The 18,392-nt window shown below is 39.8% G+C and overlaps 2 protein-coding genes across 2 annotated transcripts in view; both read right to left on the bottom strand.

The window, feature by feature from the left end:
- Positions 1-5,861, bottom strand: part of mmp28 (matrix metallopeptidase 28) — a 28,698-nt gene extending 22,837 nt beyond the window's left edge. Inside the window, exons 1-3 of the mRNA XM_084718083.1 lie at positions 5,577-5,861; positions 2,670-2,746; positions 941-1,128 (exon numbers count right to left, since the gene is read on the bottom strand). Of these exons, the coding sequence (XP_084574209.1) occupies positions 941-1,128; positions 2,670-2,746; positions 5,577-5,705 (394 nt within the window). The 5' untranslated portion in view covers positions 5,706-5,861. The remainder of the gene's footprint in view (positions 1-940; positions 1,129-2,669; positions 2,747-5,576) is intronic.
- Positions 5,862-6,647: 786 nt separating this feature from the next.
- On the bottom strand, positions 6,648-14,930 carry taf15 (TAF15 RNA polymerase II, TATA box binding protein (TBP)-associated factor). The gene is made up of 15 exons (XM_084716738.1): positions 14,899-14,930; positions 14,698-14,731; positions 14,545-14,611; positions 13,942-14,002; positions 13,421-13,569; positions 13,147-13,318; positions 10,837-10,871; positions 10,242-10,274; positions 10,018-10,127; positions 9,197-9,326; positions 9,016-9,108; positions 8,841-8,910; positions 8,637-8,725; positions 8,325-8,457; positions 6,648-7,112 (listed from the first exon to the last, which is right to left on the bottom strand). Exons 1-15 carry the CDS (start codon positions 14,928-14,930, stop codon positions 7,073-7,075), a joined length of 1,248 nt encoding a protein of 415 aa, XP_084572864.1. The 3' UTR covers positions 6,648-7,072.
- Positions 14,931-18,392: the final 3,462 nt, after the last annotated feature.

The following is an 18,392-nucleotide window of genomic DNA, read 5'->3' as shown; positions in this document are numbered from 1 at the left end:
TGTTTTAAAAAATGTAGGAGAAATGAGAAAATGTTTGATGGGTATGTGAATCTCTAATCCAACAAAAAGTGAATTAGATCTGCTGTAGTTTAAAGATTTTGCCCAAGTTCCACTGAATATCTTCCAGTCATGTTTATAAGAGAGGAGAAATTACACCTCTTGGTAATTCTCATGGATTTTCTGTAAAGTACTGCCTGAGCTAGGAGGGGTGGACTTTGTGCTCAATTACTTCATGCAGTCTGCAAGAAATTTGGCTGTTCAGCTGCACTCTTAACCCCTGTTAAAAACTTTAAATTCTGCAGTCTTTAGCCAGTCCAAATTGCAGCAATCTGCTTTACCAATGGATGCTTTTATTACTGTGTTTAAAGCAGATAATTGGGATAATCTCCAACAGGATCCTCAATAATTCTTTAAAGGAAAACTGCTGTATTTGTAGGGACACAGCTTGGAATTACAGATTTCTGGAGGAAATTGCTCAATCACAGGGAAAGGGGAAGCCCTGACATCTCCCAAATCATTTTACAAACTGAGAAAACTACCCTGTGCTTTAAGAGGTCTTTTTGACTCGAGGGATTCTCAAACTTCCTCAACCCACAGAGCTGCTTCTAACTCCTAAACTAAACATAAGAAATGTTATTGAGCAAACCTGAAGTAAGGATGATGTACAGGGTACATGGACTTGTGTAACTGCAGCTAAAAGCAGGAATCATCCAGGCTGACACGTGCAACATCAGACGCTCCAGCAGCTTTAATTACACCTTCACCTCTATTTAGTGCTTCAGTTTACAGAGGTGGACCCTCCCAGTGGTTCTTTATGGCCACTCCACAACAGGACACACAAAGCCTCCACACACAAGACAATGAATGATATCACAGCTTGGAAAACAGAGGCAAAGCTCTCACACATACAGTACATAAACATGGTTTATACACACAGTACCTTGTGTAGCAGACCGCCTCCTGCGGCGTTGTGGTCGTCTCTTTCCAGTGAAGATGGCGTTTACCCTCTGAGCCCAGATCTGCTGGCTGCCCTCATCTGACACCCCGCAGCGGGGCTCCGACATCTGCCTCAGGGTGGCGCTGTCAAGCTCACCTGTGACTGGAAGCCGGGACAACCACTGGAACTCGCTACCGAGAGAGGAAATGTTCGCATGATGCTCCTTCTGAACAGACATTTAGCTTTTCGAAATACAAAGATAGTGGATGGATGGAATGATGGTCCAGGAGGGTCATCTAATTATCATTTCAATGTTTCAGTGTGAATACAAGTTTAAAGCTGGGATATGCATTTTATTTTTGGCATCACTGGCCAAACATTCCATAATAACATAGAAGTACAATGTACATCAAGTGGTCTGAGAGAAAACTAGGCTTCTGATCCTCCTCTTGTCTCTGTTTTCAGGCTTTAGAAACGAAAGAGAGAGTAAACTGATTGTTGAGTCTCCTTCCCAAAACATAAGTATTTTATGACCTGGAAATGAGACTCAGTGCTATGCATGAACGTGCTAAAAGAGCGGCGTTGATTGAGCCTCCTTATGTTTTTAATGAACAGTTAAATGAACGGATAATTGAGCAACTAATGAACATGAGCATCATTCACTCCTGAGTGAGTTACCAACGCTTGCCTTGCCAGCAGATAAAAAAAGTGTGATGTGGACTTGCAGCAGAGAGAGAGAATGTGAAGATGGCACAGAAGTGTCAGTGTAAAATAAAAATCTTCTTGCATCATGCAGCAGGTGTATGACAGACAGGTTGGTATTATATACAAGATAAATTAGATCAGAGTAGCCTTTATTTTCTAATTTGTCTTGGACGATCGAGCGAACACAGCTGACATGGTCACACATGTCACTCACTCTAAACAGTCTATCTAGTTTTTTCCAGACTTGCAGTAAGCGAGTCTGGAAAAAGGCTAGGTAGACTGCAACTTATACAATAAGTAGGATGCACCAGAAAGATAGTTGATTGGTTAGTCTCATTCCAAGGGCATCAAATACCTAAGTTTTGTTTGAGTGAAAAGTGAAAAAATAAGTTTGTACAGGTGCAGAGCAGGGTCTCCAGGGATGATTGAGAGGGATTATTTTGAGTTCCATGTATTGTTTATTGGGGAAATCCTGCACAGTTTGCCTTTAAAGATTGTGAAGCTAATCACAAGTTCCTGGCAGTGGATTGGATTACTGCACGGTGTACATGTTCTGTACTTACTTCATTTGTTTACCTTAGATGGCTGACATGAATTAACAGCTGTATAATCTAAAGGTACCAGATTTGCCCAAATGGGAAGTTTTTATCTGCACTTCATGAGATGAACAACTATCTAACACTCAGTGAGAGCAAAGGCTTTCAATCAATTCCTATTATAGTACAGTCAGTCAGTGCACGGGCCAGAGGGCGAGGTTGTTGAAATTCCTGGATGGTTCAGAGAGGGTTCAGGAGAGGTTTTCCCCATGCAGAGGTGAGGGTGTGTTTTACTGCCCTGCACTGACGTTCAGCCCCGGGGCTTGTCCCACACAGAGCTCTCCCTCCCCTCTGATGAACACAACCAGCTCACTCTGATCGGCAAAATGCAGAGAAAAACAAACTGTATCGTCTTTGTTTTAAAACCATTATCAAATTCAGCCCTTTCGCTTTTTAATCTGTAATAGATGAAGACAAGCTTTACCACCTACCAGATAGCTGACTGAACCTCAGCTGCATTGTGGATGTGGTTGTCCTGATGGAGGTAGCCATACTTTTCTAGAAAAACCTGCAATTGTTTAAAAACAAACAAACAAACAAACAAACAAACAAACAAAAACAAACTTGTTAATACTGCATCAGAAATGCTCCAACTGAGCACACCCATCAAACAAAACCTGCTCGATGATCATTTTTATAAGAGTGCTCATATTTTAAAAATAGCAAGGTGACTTTTTGGATCATGTAGTTGATTTTACAGAGTACAATCTCACGCTTTGCATCTCAAGAGGGAACTTTTTCCTCGCCACTATTGCCGTAGTGCTTGCTCTTGTTGGTAATTGTTGGGTCTGTGTATTTAATATTATGAAGAATGCAGTCTAGACCTGCTTTATATGAAAAGTGCCCTGAGATAATCTGCCATGATTTGATTGACTTGACTCATAACAACAGACTGGTAAATTCCCAGAGATGCATACCTCCCCATGAGCAAAAAGGAGATCATAAAAGTGTAAAGATAAATTCCCATTTGCATTGTAGCTGCTGTAGGTTGCCAAGGCGGATGTGTAGATCTGGACCACCCATAAGAGCAAGAAACCCCTGGGGTGTCCATGAAAATTCATGGTTATTATTTTGCAAGAATTTCATGCAAACATGCAAGCTAAGAATAGCTATGAAGTTTAACACCTATAAAATACAGTAAAAAAAAATGGACCAACAGATGTTGTTGCATTGTGGTTTGGGGATTCGCCATGTTGATGGTTTAATATTACGATCTCTCAATCACAGCCTTTCGTGTGTATGTAGCAGGTTTCATGTTCAGACAACAGCCGGCGCAGCTTTGATTACAGATGTGGTGAAGGTGGGATGGAAATTAAAATTGAGGAGATAACAGATGTGCTTCGACAAACAGGAACGTAAAACAAAAATGTCCCTTTGTCCCATTAGAGACTGAAACATGCCAGAAGGCTTTGTTTTATGTAAGAGGAAAGATGCGAAAACACATGTAACAGCCTAATGTTATGTGGCCTTACAGCTTTGATGAATATTAAGCTCATGGAAAGCCAGAAAAGACAGCTGTCAAATTAAAATGGAGCAGTCCAGATTCAAACTGTAAAATCTCAAAACATTCTGAGACACAAATAGACGTGTTTCCTTTTAAAAGTGGGTTTGGTCTTATTGTATGTGACTATATGCAGCTGAAGTATGGCTGACATGGTCTAAATATGCCACTAAATGTTCACATTAACTGTTATTGTGGACAATAAACTAAACATGCAGCGGTTCTCACGACAGTGTTTAGAAATAGCCTTCAGACAGATTCTGTGACATAATTACTGTCACAGCCTTAAGGAAAATTAAAAAATGGACATGTTGTCATTTCTGAAGGGACACAGCACAAAGTTTAACTGTGTTTTTTGCTGAAATTTCCTTTATTTCCATTTGGGATTCCACAGATCCCTGCTGTATGTACAGGAATGAAAACAATGGCAAAGTCAATCTTTTTGTCCCTTTTAAATGTGTATTATCTTTTCTTGTGGCCTTATTTAAACTAGAGCTGTGCTGAACTGATTCTGAGTATCTATATTGATCTGATACCGACCAAAATCATTGGATCCAATATCTGAAAAAAAGAAAAAGTATAATCTGATATGATCCATTAGTGTAAACTACCACAGATATGCTTAATCAAACTTTGAGCGACATGTCGTAAAGAGAGACGTGTCACATGTTTGAACCGTGCTGTCCAATCAAAGATGCTGCTTAAAGTTCTGTGTGTGAAAATGTTTAAATAAAAAGTAATAGTATTGTATAACTGAGTCATGTTGTGGGCTATGTGTTTCCTCTTACATGTGAACGGCAGAATATTTGTTCTGCAGTTTGAACATCTTTTTTAGATGTCCATCCATACAAATGTATTATTAACAGCCAAACTGATTAAGACAGGGATAAAGATGCTATCGGATGTGTATCTGTATCGGCAGATACTCAAGGTTGTGGTACTGGTATCAATACTGAACATGAAAAAGTGGAAGTGGAAGTGGAAAAGGCACTGAAGTTGTTATCACTTCCCTTGCCAAAGACTGAGCTTGTATACTGACAAATCATGAAAATAAGCATTAAGCAGGATTACAGCAGATAAAGAAACATTTCATGTTTTATGTTGGATGGGTTGAGGATGAAAAAATACGCTTTCCTATAGTTGGTCTAAAGTCAGAAACCTTTTATATATTTTTTGCTGCTCATCTTGACCAAGGCTCTCTCACATAAGATATATTATATCTCAATGGGACATTCCTGGTTAAATAAAGGATTTTTAAAAAAGTTCACAGGAGAGCTGCAACTAGTGATTAGTTGTATTAATGATTAATCTGCAGGTTATTTTCCACGAGTAATTGATTAATTGTTTAGTTTATGAAATGTCAAAAAAAAAAAAAAAAAAAAAAACTGACAATGCTCATCACTATTTCCCAGAGACCAAAGTGACGTCTTAAAATTGCTTAAATCACAGAGAAAGAAATATACAGAATAAAAATAGTTAAGTAGTAAAATAGTAAAATTAGTCGGCTTCTTTTCAGGTTCAGTTCCTCTCTCACCAAAGAGGTCCAAAACTCCACTGCCGGAAATCCAAATCATTTTATGTGGGATTATGGAGGTCATACAGAAATGTCATCACCAACTAGTTATTTAACATTTGAAAATCTGTTGTATTTAACTGTTTTACAACTTAAGTATCAAACCCAAGCGGCTCAAAAACATGTCTGAGCTGTTTTCATAAACATTAGTTTAAGCCGTTAAGTTTAAAGCCGATAAAATACTTCCAGTATGTTTTTGACCCCAAACCAATCTGTCAAACACCGCCGGGTCTTCGGAGAGCAGCTGAGGTTTGACAGCAGTACCTGTGGCTCCAGGAGCAGCGGTGATCCTCCGGCGGTCTGAGCGGTGATGAGCGTGCTCACAGTCAGGATCCAGACTGCCCTCATGTCCCGGTCAGCTCCGCGCCACCGGGCCGCAGGTCGGCGGCTCATCGCGGGACAGCCACGCTCTCAGCACGCCGCCGCCTGTCCCTGCATAGCGCATTTCTGTTCAGCTCCTGATGTGTTTTTCATTGTTGGTTTTCTTGGCTGTCAGTGACTGAGAGCATGCCTCTGCTCGCCTGCTGTCTCCATCCCCGAAAGGAGCGCCACAGAGCATACTGAACCAGCAGGAGGAGGACAGAGGGGAGGGCCAGCACCGCCCCCCTCTGTCCTCCTCTCAGGGTTAAATACCAGCAGAGCATGGCAGCGTCTCCCTACTCTACATACTAGTGCTCTGCAAAGATGTGGTTTTAATGTTTGCCTGGATAAAATGTTTTTAGTACAAGGTTCCCACACCTTTCAATCAAGTCAAATTCAAGCACTTTACAAGAATTTTCAAGGTATATTTTCAGGTTTTTCCAATACTTCACAATTCACATCAAAATTTCACTTCAAATTAAATCAATGTTATGCTATAAAACCATGTTTTATGACATTAGGGCTGCAACTAAAGATTTTCATTGTCAGTCTGTATATTATTTTCATGATTAATTGAGTTGTTTGATATATAAATGGTGTAAGACGTCAGTAATTTCCCAAAGACTGAGAAGACTTACACAACTGTCATGTTTTGCCCACAACCCAAGACACTTTCCAAAACTTAATAGGAGTGAAGAAAACAAAACACTTGCTAGAGTCAGATAATTGACTATTTTTCTCAAAATGATAAGCAGTTGGCAATTAGTTTGACAATACATTACTCATAGCTGAGCCAATATCAAGCTTATTTTATTTCTTTACCTAAAAAGTAACTTCTCAACCATGTAGTGATTTATTATGTAATTGCAATTTAACAAAAATCAAAGAACTTTTCAAGCTTAAACGCAGCAGAAGTCAAGCCCAAGGACTTGTACAAACCCTGTTAACATTAGAAACTCACACAAAGCGCAGGGAAAAGATCACAGTTTTTAATATCATTTTGGAAAAAAAAAAAAAAGGAACCCAAGTAAAACATTTTATTCCGTTCATACAAAACAATGTTACGAAGTCTACCTCACAAAACACCTGGAACTAGAGTTGGAGAGAAAATTAAAAAGATGTACAAAGAAATAAAACAAAAAAGCTGAAAAAAATAAAACCAAACAAACATTTGACCACATGCCAACAGTGCCAATCAGCCCCAAAGTCCCGGCACAGCAGCTCAACGCATCCTTTGAACAGTTGGGATGCACTAGCTACACAAAGGGTACAATTCAGAATCCTCCAACTGATCTCCCCTTGCCCCGGTCCTTTAACCCTACCTGCCCCCCCCCACCCAAATTAAACCCTCCCTCCATGGTGAACTCCAGGGCTGGAATGGTTTCCATCTGCTCAACACTTTAGTATGGCCGGTCTCTTCTGTCGTCTCTGCGGTCACCTCTGCAGGGAAAAGACAAACATGTTTCATTACCAGCCGTGTTTTAAAAGACTGAACGTCGATGTCTGTCATTGAATTAACCGCTAGAATCCGAATGATGAAGATGAGGGTGAAATATGGTGTCAAGTTCTCTCATTGACCCACCCTGTCAGCTTTTAAATCCGTGACTGGATAACATCATTTGCTCTCAATAAGAGTGTCCTTCCTTTTAATGCTGCAGTTCACCTTCAGTGAGGCAATATATCAAACTATTCAAACACCCAAGACCATCAAGCTGCATATAAACACCAAGTGGAGTCTGCAGTATGAATATTTAGACACACTTCACATTATAATAAGCAGGGACTTAAAGGGCTCTTTGGTTTAGTCGTCGAACTACTGTCATTCTGATGGGCCTCGATGTCAGGATCAAATTAAATGCTCAGTTTGTAGTCTGGTGTGCTGCATCTTCACACTAGGAACGTGGTAAAATTAAGTATCATCAACTAGATAATTGATAATTGAAGATAACTGACTAATCCTTTAATTGTTTGATCTGTAAAATGTCAAAGTGGTGAAAAATGTTACATTTCACAGACCCCAAGATGACAACTTCATCCCAAACATACAAGTTCAAAGAGAATTTTGACTTAAAACAAGTGAATACATAGTTGATAACTAATCAGTTAGTATTGTAGAGGATACAGATACTACTCCTCACAAGAAAATGACGCAGCTTCCAAGTTGGAAACAATTTATCGTCATTGTATATACATCTCCTGTGTGTATGACAATACATTAATAAGTTTTATAAATCCTGTAAAAACTGTATACCATAAAGACAGGTCCACGGTCCATACTGTGCATAGTATGAAATGAAATATTAGGACAAGGATACAAAATGACCCTTTTTGTCCACTAGCCAAATGGCTGATGAATGTTCAGATTTTATCAGGCAGTCAATATATTACTGTTGGTTTTTGGCTGGTGAGTGAGGCCGATTTACCAGCCACTTGCTTGCATGTTTCACCAGCATTTGGCTGGTGCCAATTTTGTGCCCAGATTGGGACACTACATTTGTTCCAGTCACAGATTCAGAATTTGATTAATCTCAAGCAGGTGATGCCCTCTTGTGGTCATATAGTCAAACTACATCCACAACGACAGTCCATACAGACATCCTCTTACAGAAGGTCAGCTTACATATAATAGAGAAAATAAAGGTTTTAACCAACCTTCCCATTTTGTAGCCTCCTCCGTAGCCTCCACGGTCTCCCCCATAACCTCCACGGTCTCCCCCACGGAACCCTCCACGACCTCTGAAGCCACCGCCTCTGTCACCGCCATAACCACCTCTGCTTCCACGATCTGCAAACAGCCAATCATGTCAGTAAAGCAAGGAGAAGAGGTAGTCTTCAAAGCTTTTTGGTAGAACCTCAACTTGCACCATCATTTTTGTGAGAGTTAATTTGTTATTTAAACCCCTACATATTTTAGGAATATCAGTGGTTATTTCTCTAGCATTGAAAGAAAGTTAAAGCGCCCACCTCCACCTCCAAATCCTCCATCTCCTGGTTTGGGTGCCCCACACTTGTTACACTCTTGCCTCCGTGCAAAATTCATGTTGCCACAAGAGCTGAAGACAGAAATCAGATTGCAATTTTTTTCACATGAACTCCAACTTCACAAAACAGGGCCAAATCAACCCCTTCTGCTCTACATTAAAATGTGTGAAATGCTCTCATTCAAACCTGTTGGGGCAAGGCCAGTCTCCTCCCTTGATGTCAAAGTTGGGTCCTCCACCGCCACGGCCTCTGAATCCTAAAAAAAGACAACTATTTGGTCAGCAACACTACACAAGTGCTTCAATTTATTTCCAAACTAGATGTGATGTTGGAGCCCTGGGACAGCTCGATCAGTGCTCACCTCCTCGACCTCCTCCTCTGCCTCCTCTCTGTGTGAACTCAGCTCTGCGGGTGGCAAATGATACTTTGATGGGTTTGCCGTTGAAATCCTTGCCTGAAATGAAAAACAAAGTAATTAAGGGACGCTGGATTAATGAGTGTATGATCAGAGAATTTCAAATAAGTGCTCCAAGTGCCCTTACCATCAAACCAATCAATAGCTGCTTTGGCAGAGGGTGGGTCATCAAATGAGACTGTAGCTTCTCCCTTTGGCCGACCGGTGGCCTTGTCAGAGTAGATGTTGATCATTGGCTGGCCAGTCTTCTTGTTTACCTAAAAGCACAAAAGAACAGACTGAACATGTCAAACCAAAAGCGAGTATAGACCACCTAAAGATGTGTCAATTTGTGCTATGTTAATTTACTTTAGGTTGTGTCACTTTAAACTGACTATTTTTTTTAAGACACATTTTCAATGTAGCAGTAGTGCCTATTCAATCAAGTCCACACAGTCATTAGGATGCATGTTACTGTGTAACAAAAGGTACTTTTCATTATGCCAACATGTTTCCGTGCCGTCTTGCCTCCCTCCCAGCAAGGATGTGAGGGAGGAAAAGCCATGAGGACAGAGGAGCCAAATGAGAAGCTTTGTAGTCTCTCAAACTGTATGAATGTCCACAGCACCCCTAAAGAACAATTTAAAAACCTGATAGCACTCATTTAATATACAAGACTACAAACTAGGCACTAAAATAAACTGAATAAAGAATGCTTACATTTTATAAGGATAAGCTATTGTCAATTTGGTAGCAATCATGCCAAACACAGAAATGGGACATGTAGAGGTGCAGCTATGCATCACTCGACTTGATAAGAGACTTCTGTGTAGATACACCTGTGTCTCCTCATTTTAAGTCTCCTCTCTCCTTAAGGTGCTTTTAAGTGATTGAAAGATTCTCCATATGACAGTGTGGGGAATGATTTCCAGGTCAGTTGATTTGACAACTTGTTAACAGACTCAGTACCTTGATGATGCCAATTTGCTTGAAGAAGTCGCCAACTTCCTGAACTGTGACATCTTCTCCCAGTCCCTGGACAAAAATTGTGTTGTTGTCAGAGTTGTCCTGCTCACCAGCTGTGAAAGAGAGCAATGGAGAGAGGACATGAGTGATTATTTACCGTCATCACATGGGCAGAGGTAGAGCAAAAATAAGTTATTTAATCACGTAATTATCAAAGACAGTCTTACCTGGTTCATCCCTTGAGCCGTAGTCTCGAGAGCCTGTAAAACAGATGAGAGGATGGAAGAGAAGACTTGAGCAAGGACTCTTAAAACTGACTGCACTGTTTCACACAAATATTTATTAACTTCATTCCTAGCAATGCATAATGATAAAGAAAATTAAACAAATGTCCATGTTTACAGCTCTCTGATGTGTGTTTTCATACCGTTGTGCCACATACCAACACCTTGCAACAAGAACAGAATTGTTCTGGGTCTTTTGAGCTTACACCAGAAATGAAAACCACCAAAATGTCTCCAGTTTTAGAAAGTTTTCCTTCTCCGTCCTGGGAACACCTCTGTCTTTTACAATCAGCCCTCATCTTCATGCAACAATACCATTATTTTACAACTCAGGCTCCATGTTCTTTACCATATCTGGTGTCACTTATGAGAAATCCTGCTAAGAATAATAGGTGGAGTCCTTTGGGTTCTGGACATGAAAATGGTGGCATTCACTGAGGTTTCTTTTTTTCCTTGTTAAAATCCCCCTCTCTTTTCTCTTTTGCTAACTCAAGTTCTTTCCTCCCCAACCGACACAGTTCTGATGCTCGTCACTTACCACCGTAATTTTTGTAGCCACCACGGTCACCACCTCTGCAGAGGAAAAATTGGAGATATGATGGCTTTTCCTTTGTCCCAACTGAGAGCTCAAAGCTCCCCTACATCCCCATCAGTATGCACTCCTGCCAGGGTGTGCGACTATGGTGGAAATGTCTCACACGAGGAATGCATTAGTCTTTGACATTAATGAACAGACGACTTGAGAGCTCTGTCTGAACAATCAGGCAGACGAGTGAAGACAATTATTACATGTCACTTGGTCACCATTTACAAGGAATTTGGTACTTTTTCTTTTCACATGACCAGATTGGGTATCAAGAGCTGGAAAACCAGCTGAATTTTTTTTTTTTTTTTTTTTTTTTCTTTTTTTAAAGATGAGAAGCCAATTGGTGTGAAGGGGTGTAGCAACTGATAAGCAATCGTCCACTGAGTGCGTTTATGAGATCCTTTAACTGAGGTCCAAGTTTTAGTTCAAGCACTCTGAATACCTGTAGTATAAAATGTAGATCCATGTTAACACAACACACATGTTCGCCATTGTCAAATACACAACACTTGAATGAAACCTGTTGAATGTGAAGCAGCTGAAGATGTGGGCTCCAGGTCTAAGTGCATCATTTCAGTGGCGTTTCCTTTGTTCAAAAACTACTGTGTGGTCCTCGGAGCACAAGAAACACCAAAAATTGAGTTTCTGGCAACTGAAAAAGTATGGTGGCTGAAGTTTAAATTTAACTTTAAAAAATGAAAGCACAGCAAAAATTCCTCACCATTTGGATGAATATCAAATGACAAAATGTGCAAGAACAGCGCTTGTCTGAATTAATGGGCTTTCACTGGTTTCAAGATGCATTATGTGGACTGAAGGTACAGGCATTTATGTGCAAGCTGGCTTCACGTTACCTAATTAACCAACATGTGGAGCTCTTATGTTGTACCAAAGTTGATCTCCAAAAAAAATTCTAATCTCTCCTCAGAAACATGTGCAGACAGGTACCATAGCTACAACCTCTTCTTCAAAACTGAGAAGTACTGCTTTTTCTGGTACCAGAGAGGGGAAATGGGCCCGTTAACAATGGTGAAAAAGATGGTTTCACAGTATGTATTTAGCTCAGTGTGGAGCACAAGTTTCTTGTGCATAAGAAAGCACATTTTCACATCATGAGGTTCTGCAAAATGAACTGCATTTTTCTCAATACACTAATATTTCACGCAATATCATACAGCCTCTACAAAAAGACAAGTCTCTTCCTGGGCTGGGTTATCAAAAAGTTGACGATTTTTCTGTTGCAGAATGGAAAAAACCTGACCCGGTGTCCAGGATAATATGGTTGCACAACTGAGTCTCTGGTGCCTTTAAAGCTCCCATTTGGGCAGGCATGTTCAATCTCCATTCCTTTACTAAAAAGGAAAAATCTGAACTTTTCATGACGATGTCTAATCAGCGTTGATTGCAAATTTAGCCAGTTGAAGCAATTAATTCCTTAGTGTATGCTATGATGACCGAGGAAGCCGAGTTCTCCTGCTGCAAAATCTGTTTTTCCTACAACAGATGTTGGTGTTAAGGATGAACTACAGGTTACTTCAGCTTGGATCTCTAGTCTCTGCCTCTGTTGGATGACAGACATATTTGTCTAACACGCCTTCTTGGCAACCCAAAGTAATAGCTATAGGCTAGGGTGTAATACAATACAACGTGGGCGTCAGAAGTTCTTGTGCAATGCATCCTGCTGCAAGTACGCACTGCTGACACAGCTCTGAAAGCAGAAAAACTCAGCTTTTTTGGTCAATAATGCATGCACTGAGGAATTTTGTATCAACTAACAACAATTACCTTCAAGACCGCTTGGACATTCTCACCAAAAGCAGAGAATTTTCCCTTTAGTAGCCCAACAATAACAAGTACATCTTATCTCAAGGCTCTATTTAACCACCACTTATGTGCAGGTACTGAGCACTTGATCTCAGAGCAATGTGGATTTAACACCAGAATGTCTCTTGTGTAAAAAGTTCAGGTTTTAAAAAAATCTGACAAGATTCAGGTACCTGGAGCACAAGGCAGACAGGTGGTTAATATTACCTATGCGATCTACCAACCTTCAATGAATCAGGTTTAAAAAAAAAACAAAAAAACAAAAACAATACCTTCCCGAGTTTGAGGATCTGGAGCAGAAAGCAGATGAGTGGTGAAAATCATCTATGTGGATGGTTTGTAGTTTATGAGTGGTGATGTGTTGAGTGGCAACAAGTCAAGTCTCATATTTCACAGTGTATAGAGGTACCTTGGGGGCAGTGGCACTATGCAACTTACCCCATACCAGGAGGTCCACCTCTTCCGCCACGGTCGTAGCCACCACGGTCATATCCACCACTGCGGTCATAACCGCCACGGTCATAGCCACCGCGGCCTCGGCCTCTGTAGCCGCCTCCTTCTGAGCGGTCTCCTTGGTCACGATACCTCCCACCCTGACCACCACCTTCACCTGGAGCAAAGACAGGTTCATTGAGTAACACAAACTGACTTAAAAAGCAGCACATAATGTAGATGTTATTTCTGTATTAATTTAAATAGCAGTAAGTTGTACCTTCACTCCACCTTCCATAGCCGCCGCCGCCACCACCACCACCACCCTGTCCCTGACCACCATAAGAGCTCTGCTGTCCATAACTGTCTCCTCCGTGACTCTGGCCACCATAGGAGCCCTGCTGCCCATAAGATGGCTTGTCGCCAAACCTTGAAGTGATTTTAGCAAAATAAGCAATTAGTGCAACAGAGATACCAAACATCTGAATCCATCAATTAATTATTTTCATCTGTCAGGCAGATAAGACTAACTGCTCAATTAAAAATGATCAACCATAAAGTGGAACAGAAAACAATTATTCAAACTGTGCTGCACAATTGATTGACTGGTTTCTGTTACTGACATGTCTGTTTTCTACAGAACACATTTTGCATCTGAACTGGGTAGATGAATAGATACATGTTAGGCCTTTCAAAAATACATATTCTACATCTAAATGTTGTCATTAAGAAGCACAGACTGTCAGTGTGAATCATCCGGCCCAGTGCTCACAATTTAAAAATGTGATATTGGTTTCTTACCCAGATGAGTCCTGTCCACCGTAGTTATCATAGCTCTGTTGCTGAGACTGACCATAACCATCTGTCAAAAATATGGAAATGAATCAAAAAGACAAACTGCAAAATTAAGAAACTTCTTTCAAAACAATATAGCATTTACTGTACTGTTTTATGGTCTATGATGTACTAAAACTAAATTAGCCTCTAGGGATGCACCAACACCACCTTTTTTCCAGACCAAGTACACATACTTGCATTTGGGTACTTGCCAATACGAGTACTTAATGCCATTACAGTTCTTACAATAATTCAGATGTTCCTCGCTTTCTAAATGTAACAAACTGTTGTTTTAGAGAATTCTAGGTTTAGTGGTACATATAATTATTTAATTATCATTTAAAGCACTTTATCTAGTATTTTAATTACATATTTGCATTTGTAGTACTTAAATACTTAAGACAGACAGTGTGGTGCCATGTGCAACAGTAATCCTTTTGAGGCAATAACCTCACAGCATGTCATGTATTAAATTTTGGGTTAACTTTGGACCAGTTAGTTTCAAGTAAATTTCCTGTATTAAAAACAGACAGACGGTCGGACGAACACACACACACAAAAAAATACCTTGCTGTCCATAGCCACCATAACTTTGTCCCCCATAAGAGCCGCTGCCATTTCCTTGACCATAGCCCTGCCAAACAGACCGACAGACAGACCAGTTATGATAGAAAACTAATGCTATGGCTAATAACAACATTGAATCTGGGTCTTTCTTACCTGTCCACCCTGCTGACCACCATATGATCCATAGCTACAGACAGGTGATAAAAGCAGTTAGCTCTGTGAATCAGTTATGTTAAAGGGAAAATTCACCACAAAACCAAAAATGTGCATTTTTCCTAACCTTTAATGAAATGTATCTATCTCAGTTGTTTTGGTTGCGTTGGGGAGATATTGGCTGTACAGATGTCACTCTACTCTTGAGTGTAATCGAAACAGATGGTGCTCATATAGACTGACAGTAAATGTGTGTGTGTGTGTGTGTGTGTGTGTGTGTGTGTGTGTGTGTGTGTGTGTGTCAGAGGCTGCCCCTTGAGGTGTATGAAAGCTTTATCAGAGTTTAAGTGCATACAGTAGTACTACATATGTCATCCACTTGAAGAGTGTGGCTGACAGTGTACACTCAATTATCCTCTTATTAGGAATAAACCTGCCGCCTGTGTGAACAGCATAAACCTAGACTACTGTATTCTGTATTTAACATTATAATGGTGAGAGCCAGATATTTTCTGTGATGCAACATGGTGTGAAAATTTTAAGAAACACGAATCTACCTAGAAAGTTAGCACTACGGATAAGAGGAAAAATACGCATTTCTGATTTGTGGATGGACTTTCCTCTTAAACACGCCTTGGATAAGAATGTGCAACTTTATAACTACAAACAGGAAAATCATACGAGGTTTATCTGTTGGTACATTACCTTTGTGAACCACCGTAACCTGAATCTGAAAGAGAAACAAAGCAATGTGGTTTCACGTTGGCAGAAGAGGCTGAAAAACTACATCGTGTTTGCTAAACAGTGTGCTAAAGATCAAGGTGACTAAGCAGCTCATGATGCACCAGTAGCCTTAAGGCAAAAATGGGTTAACTCGATACTTAAGTAGGACAGCTACTAGCAAACGGGCCCGTCAACACGCCAACCCACTGAAAATGGCGGTCAATTTAGCACCGGGTTGGGCTAAACCTCGAAACAAACTATCATAGCTTAAAACGCTTTCCGTAAGTGGCACAGTCAACTCTAAAACGTCATGTTTAAACGCAAATATAGCTTATTTGTTCTCAAATTACATTCGTCCTAATAGTACAAAAAGATTCTCGTTCAGCAGGGAAACAATAGCTTGCATTTGTATAAACAAAGACGCATTCATTTGTGCTAGCAGACGCTCGTGTCTGGAAGGGAACCCGAGACACGCGGAAGATCTCGCGGGAGTGATCACTTTAACCCATCCATCATCTTTCCCCAACCCTAACCTGATGTTTTGCATCGCTAAAAATACTCATATTTAGACCCACAGCATTGCCACATTTTACAGCGCAACTACTTTGTGCAAAATATACAATTGCGAAACGAAACATACAAATCTCGCGAGGGTCACAAATCGAAGGTTCCCTTCCACACAAGTCCCTAGCCGACCGTTCGAGCTAAGCTAGCTAGCGGCGACTAGGCCCCGCTCAGTCATATTGCCATGTTTCCGTACACCTACGGTTTGGACACATGTGGGTTAAAACTGTCCTTAAGACTAATCACAAGCTATACTCCGCACTGAAAACACGTTAACTCGACTACCCAACATGGTTTTGCAAATGAAAGCTGAGTAAGTTCCATTAAATAGACGGGGCCCTTCCCCTGGCCTCGCGGTTGTTCGCTACATTAGCCTCAATGCTATTCGACCCAGTTTTCATTATCCACTCGCACAACAATACAAATAGAACTGACACATAATCAAAAGACATGCGGACTTACCAGTGGCCATTTTGTGCGGTTATATATATATAGTTTAAAAGAAAAAACAATGAAATCTGTTTTCTCTGATTAGCTGATAAAAACCCAGGTTGACATCTACGCAGCGCCACAGGATTGAGCTGCCGAACACACTGCAGCACTTCCCTTATGGCGCCTCTTCTTCTTCTATTTGAACAGGCGGGTCACTTTCAATGTTAAGTCATAATGTCGCCACCTGCTGGTTCACACTGTTAATGAGGGCCGAGGACTCCCAAAACAAAAACTACAGCATGGCTTAAATTTGTCAGCACATTGTGTGGTCCTTTGTTGGTTAAAAAAGTTCAAATACTAGGCTGCATTAATATTAATATTCCTCACTGTCATATCTGATGGTATGTATTTAAGGTTTAAGCAGTTACACTTTTTAAATTGCCAGTTAAAAGCCAAATAAGTAAAACAATTGTCAGAAACCTAGAGGTTAGGGATACATGATATGGATTTTTTTCAGGTGATACAGATAACCACTAATAAACTGCTTCTTATGACTAATAACACAACAATCAATAATTTCACAGTTTTGTATTAAAAAAAAAAATCTAACCAGTAGTTTATGCACACTTGAGCGCAACAAAAGGCTAAGATGTAGTGAAAAAAGAGGGGATGATTTAATAAATCTGGCATCACAATTACCACAAAAAAGAGAATAGTGCTGACAGTTAAAATATTTATTTTTTATAGTAAAGTACATAAAGCTTAATATGAACAATTATACTTTGGCTTTTATATAGCATTTTGCACATTAATTCAAAATTAAATATTTTGACACAATCTGTCAAATTAGATATAATTATAGCCAATATTTATCAGCAAAAATATCATTAACACAATAATAAATAATATTTATTTCCCATTATTTGCTGCAATATAAATCATGCCGCCCAACTAGAGGTGATTTAAATTTTTCTGTATGAAAACCCTCATGACAATACAGGTGAATAGATTACAGAGGAGTTACATCAATTGTTTGAAACCAACTACACAACTATTGGGTACAATACTACCACACCTGAAACTAGGTTTCACAGTAGTTTGTGCAATGTAGGTCAATCTGTTGAACAGATTCTATTAATATATTTTACTCTGAATGGAAATAAACCTTGAAAAGTTTAACCTTGTTTAATGACAAAAAGTAATCAACACAACAAATTATTCCAATTTTATTCATTACAAAATGCATGCCTTGATAAAACCAAATAATTACATCATAAAATGGAATGATAAAAAAGTGGCTGACAGTACTGGGTAAAGTGACTTTCTATCAAAAGGAAGGAAAAGAAAAAAACAAACTGTTAGACAGTGAAGCATCAGGTTTTTAATGCTAACTTAATACATAAGGCAGTGTTAAAAAAGGCACAGGCTGCACTTTAACCTTGACAGTACTGAGTGATGGATGCTGGGAGATGCACACAATGTTTTGATATGTCTGATCATCTTCTCCATGTAGTGGTGCATATGTGAAGATAAAAAAAATACAGGACAATCATACACAGGTGGTCGTCATATGTCTGGCTGTTACTGCCACGTTACAAACCAGTGTCATAATCCTCTGCTCTCAGATGCATATAAAACAAACAATCACCATTTTGGAGGGCAGATCTGGTTTCAAGGCCAACATTTCAAATGTTTGAACATTTTACAATCTACAGATTCATTCTCAGCATGTTTAACCAACAGGTTTTCATAGGAAATACAAATGCACATAATCTCATATTTTTCTATAAATGATCTTCCCCTCTGCATTACATTATGTGCCTCTGAAAAGGTAACCATTACTGATTAAAATTAACAGAAACTTATGCATAAGAAGCAGAATCCCTTGTCAAAATACAAAGGTAAAAATAACTGTACCTACAGCGCCAGTTTTTCACACCAAACAGAAGCTTTACATGTTTACGTTGATGTATTTT

The sequence above is a fragment of the Lutjanus erythropterus genome, chromosome 4 (assembly GCF_056507025.1).
Source record: "Lutjanus erythropterus isolate fLutEry1 chromosome 4, fLutEry1.hap2, whole genome shotgun sequence".
Taxonomy (NCBI): domain Eukaryota; kingdom Metazoa; phylum Chordata; class Actinopteri; order Lutjaniformes; family Lutjanidae; genus Lutjanus; species Lutjanus erythropterus.
The sequence above is the reverse complement of the archived record's forward strand: the minus strand, read 5'-3'. Positions and strand labels throughout refer to the sequence as shown.

Excerpts from the sequence above, each read along its gene's own strand:
- taf15 (XM_084716738.1), bottom strand. The coding sequence starts at position 14,930 with ATGAGCACCATCTGTTTCGATTACACTCAAGA. Across the intron at positions 13,570-13,941 it reads GGTGGACAGGACTCATCTGG|GTTTGGCGACAAGCCATCTT; the intron begins GTAAGAAACCAA and ends AATCACTTCAAG. Across the intron at positions 13,319-13,420 it reads CTATGGAAGGTGGAGTGAAG|GTGAAGGTGGTGGTCAGGGT; the intron begins GTACAACTTACT and ends TCTTTGCTCCAG.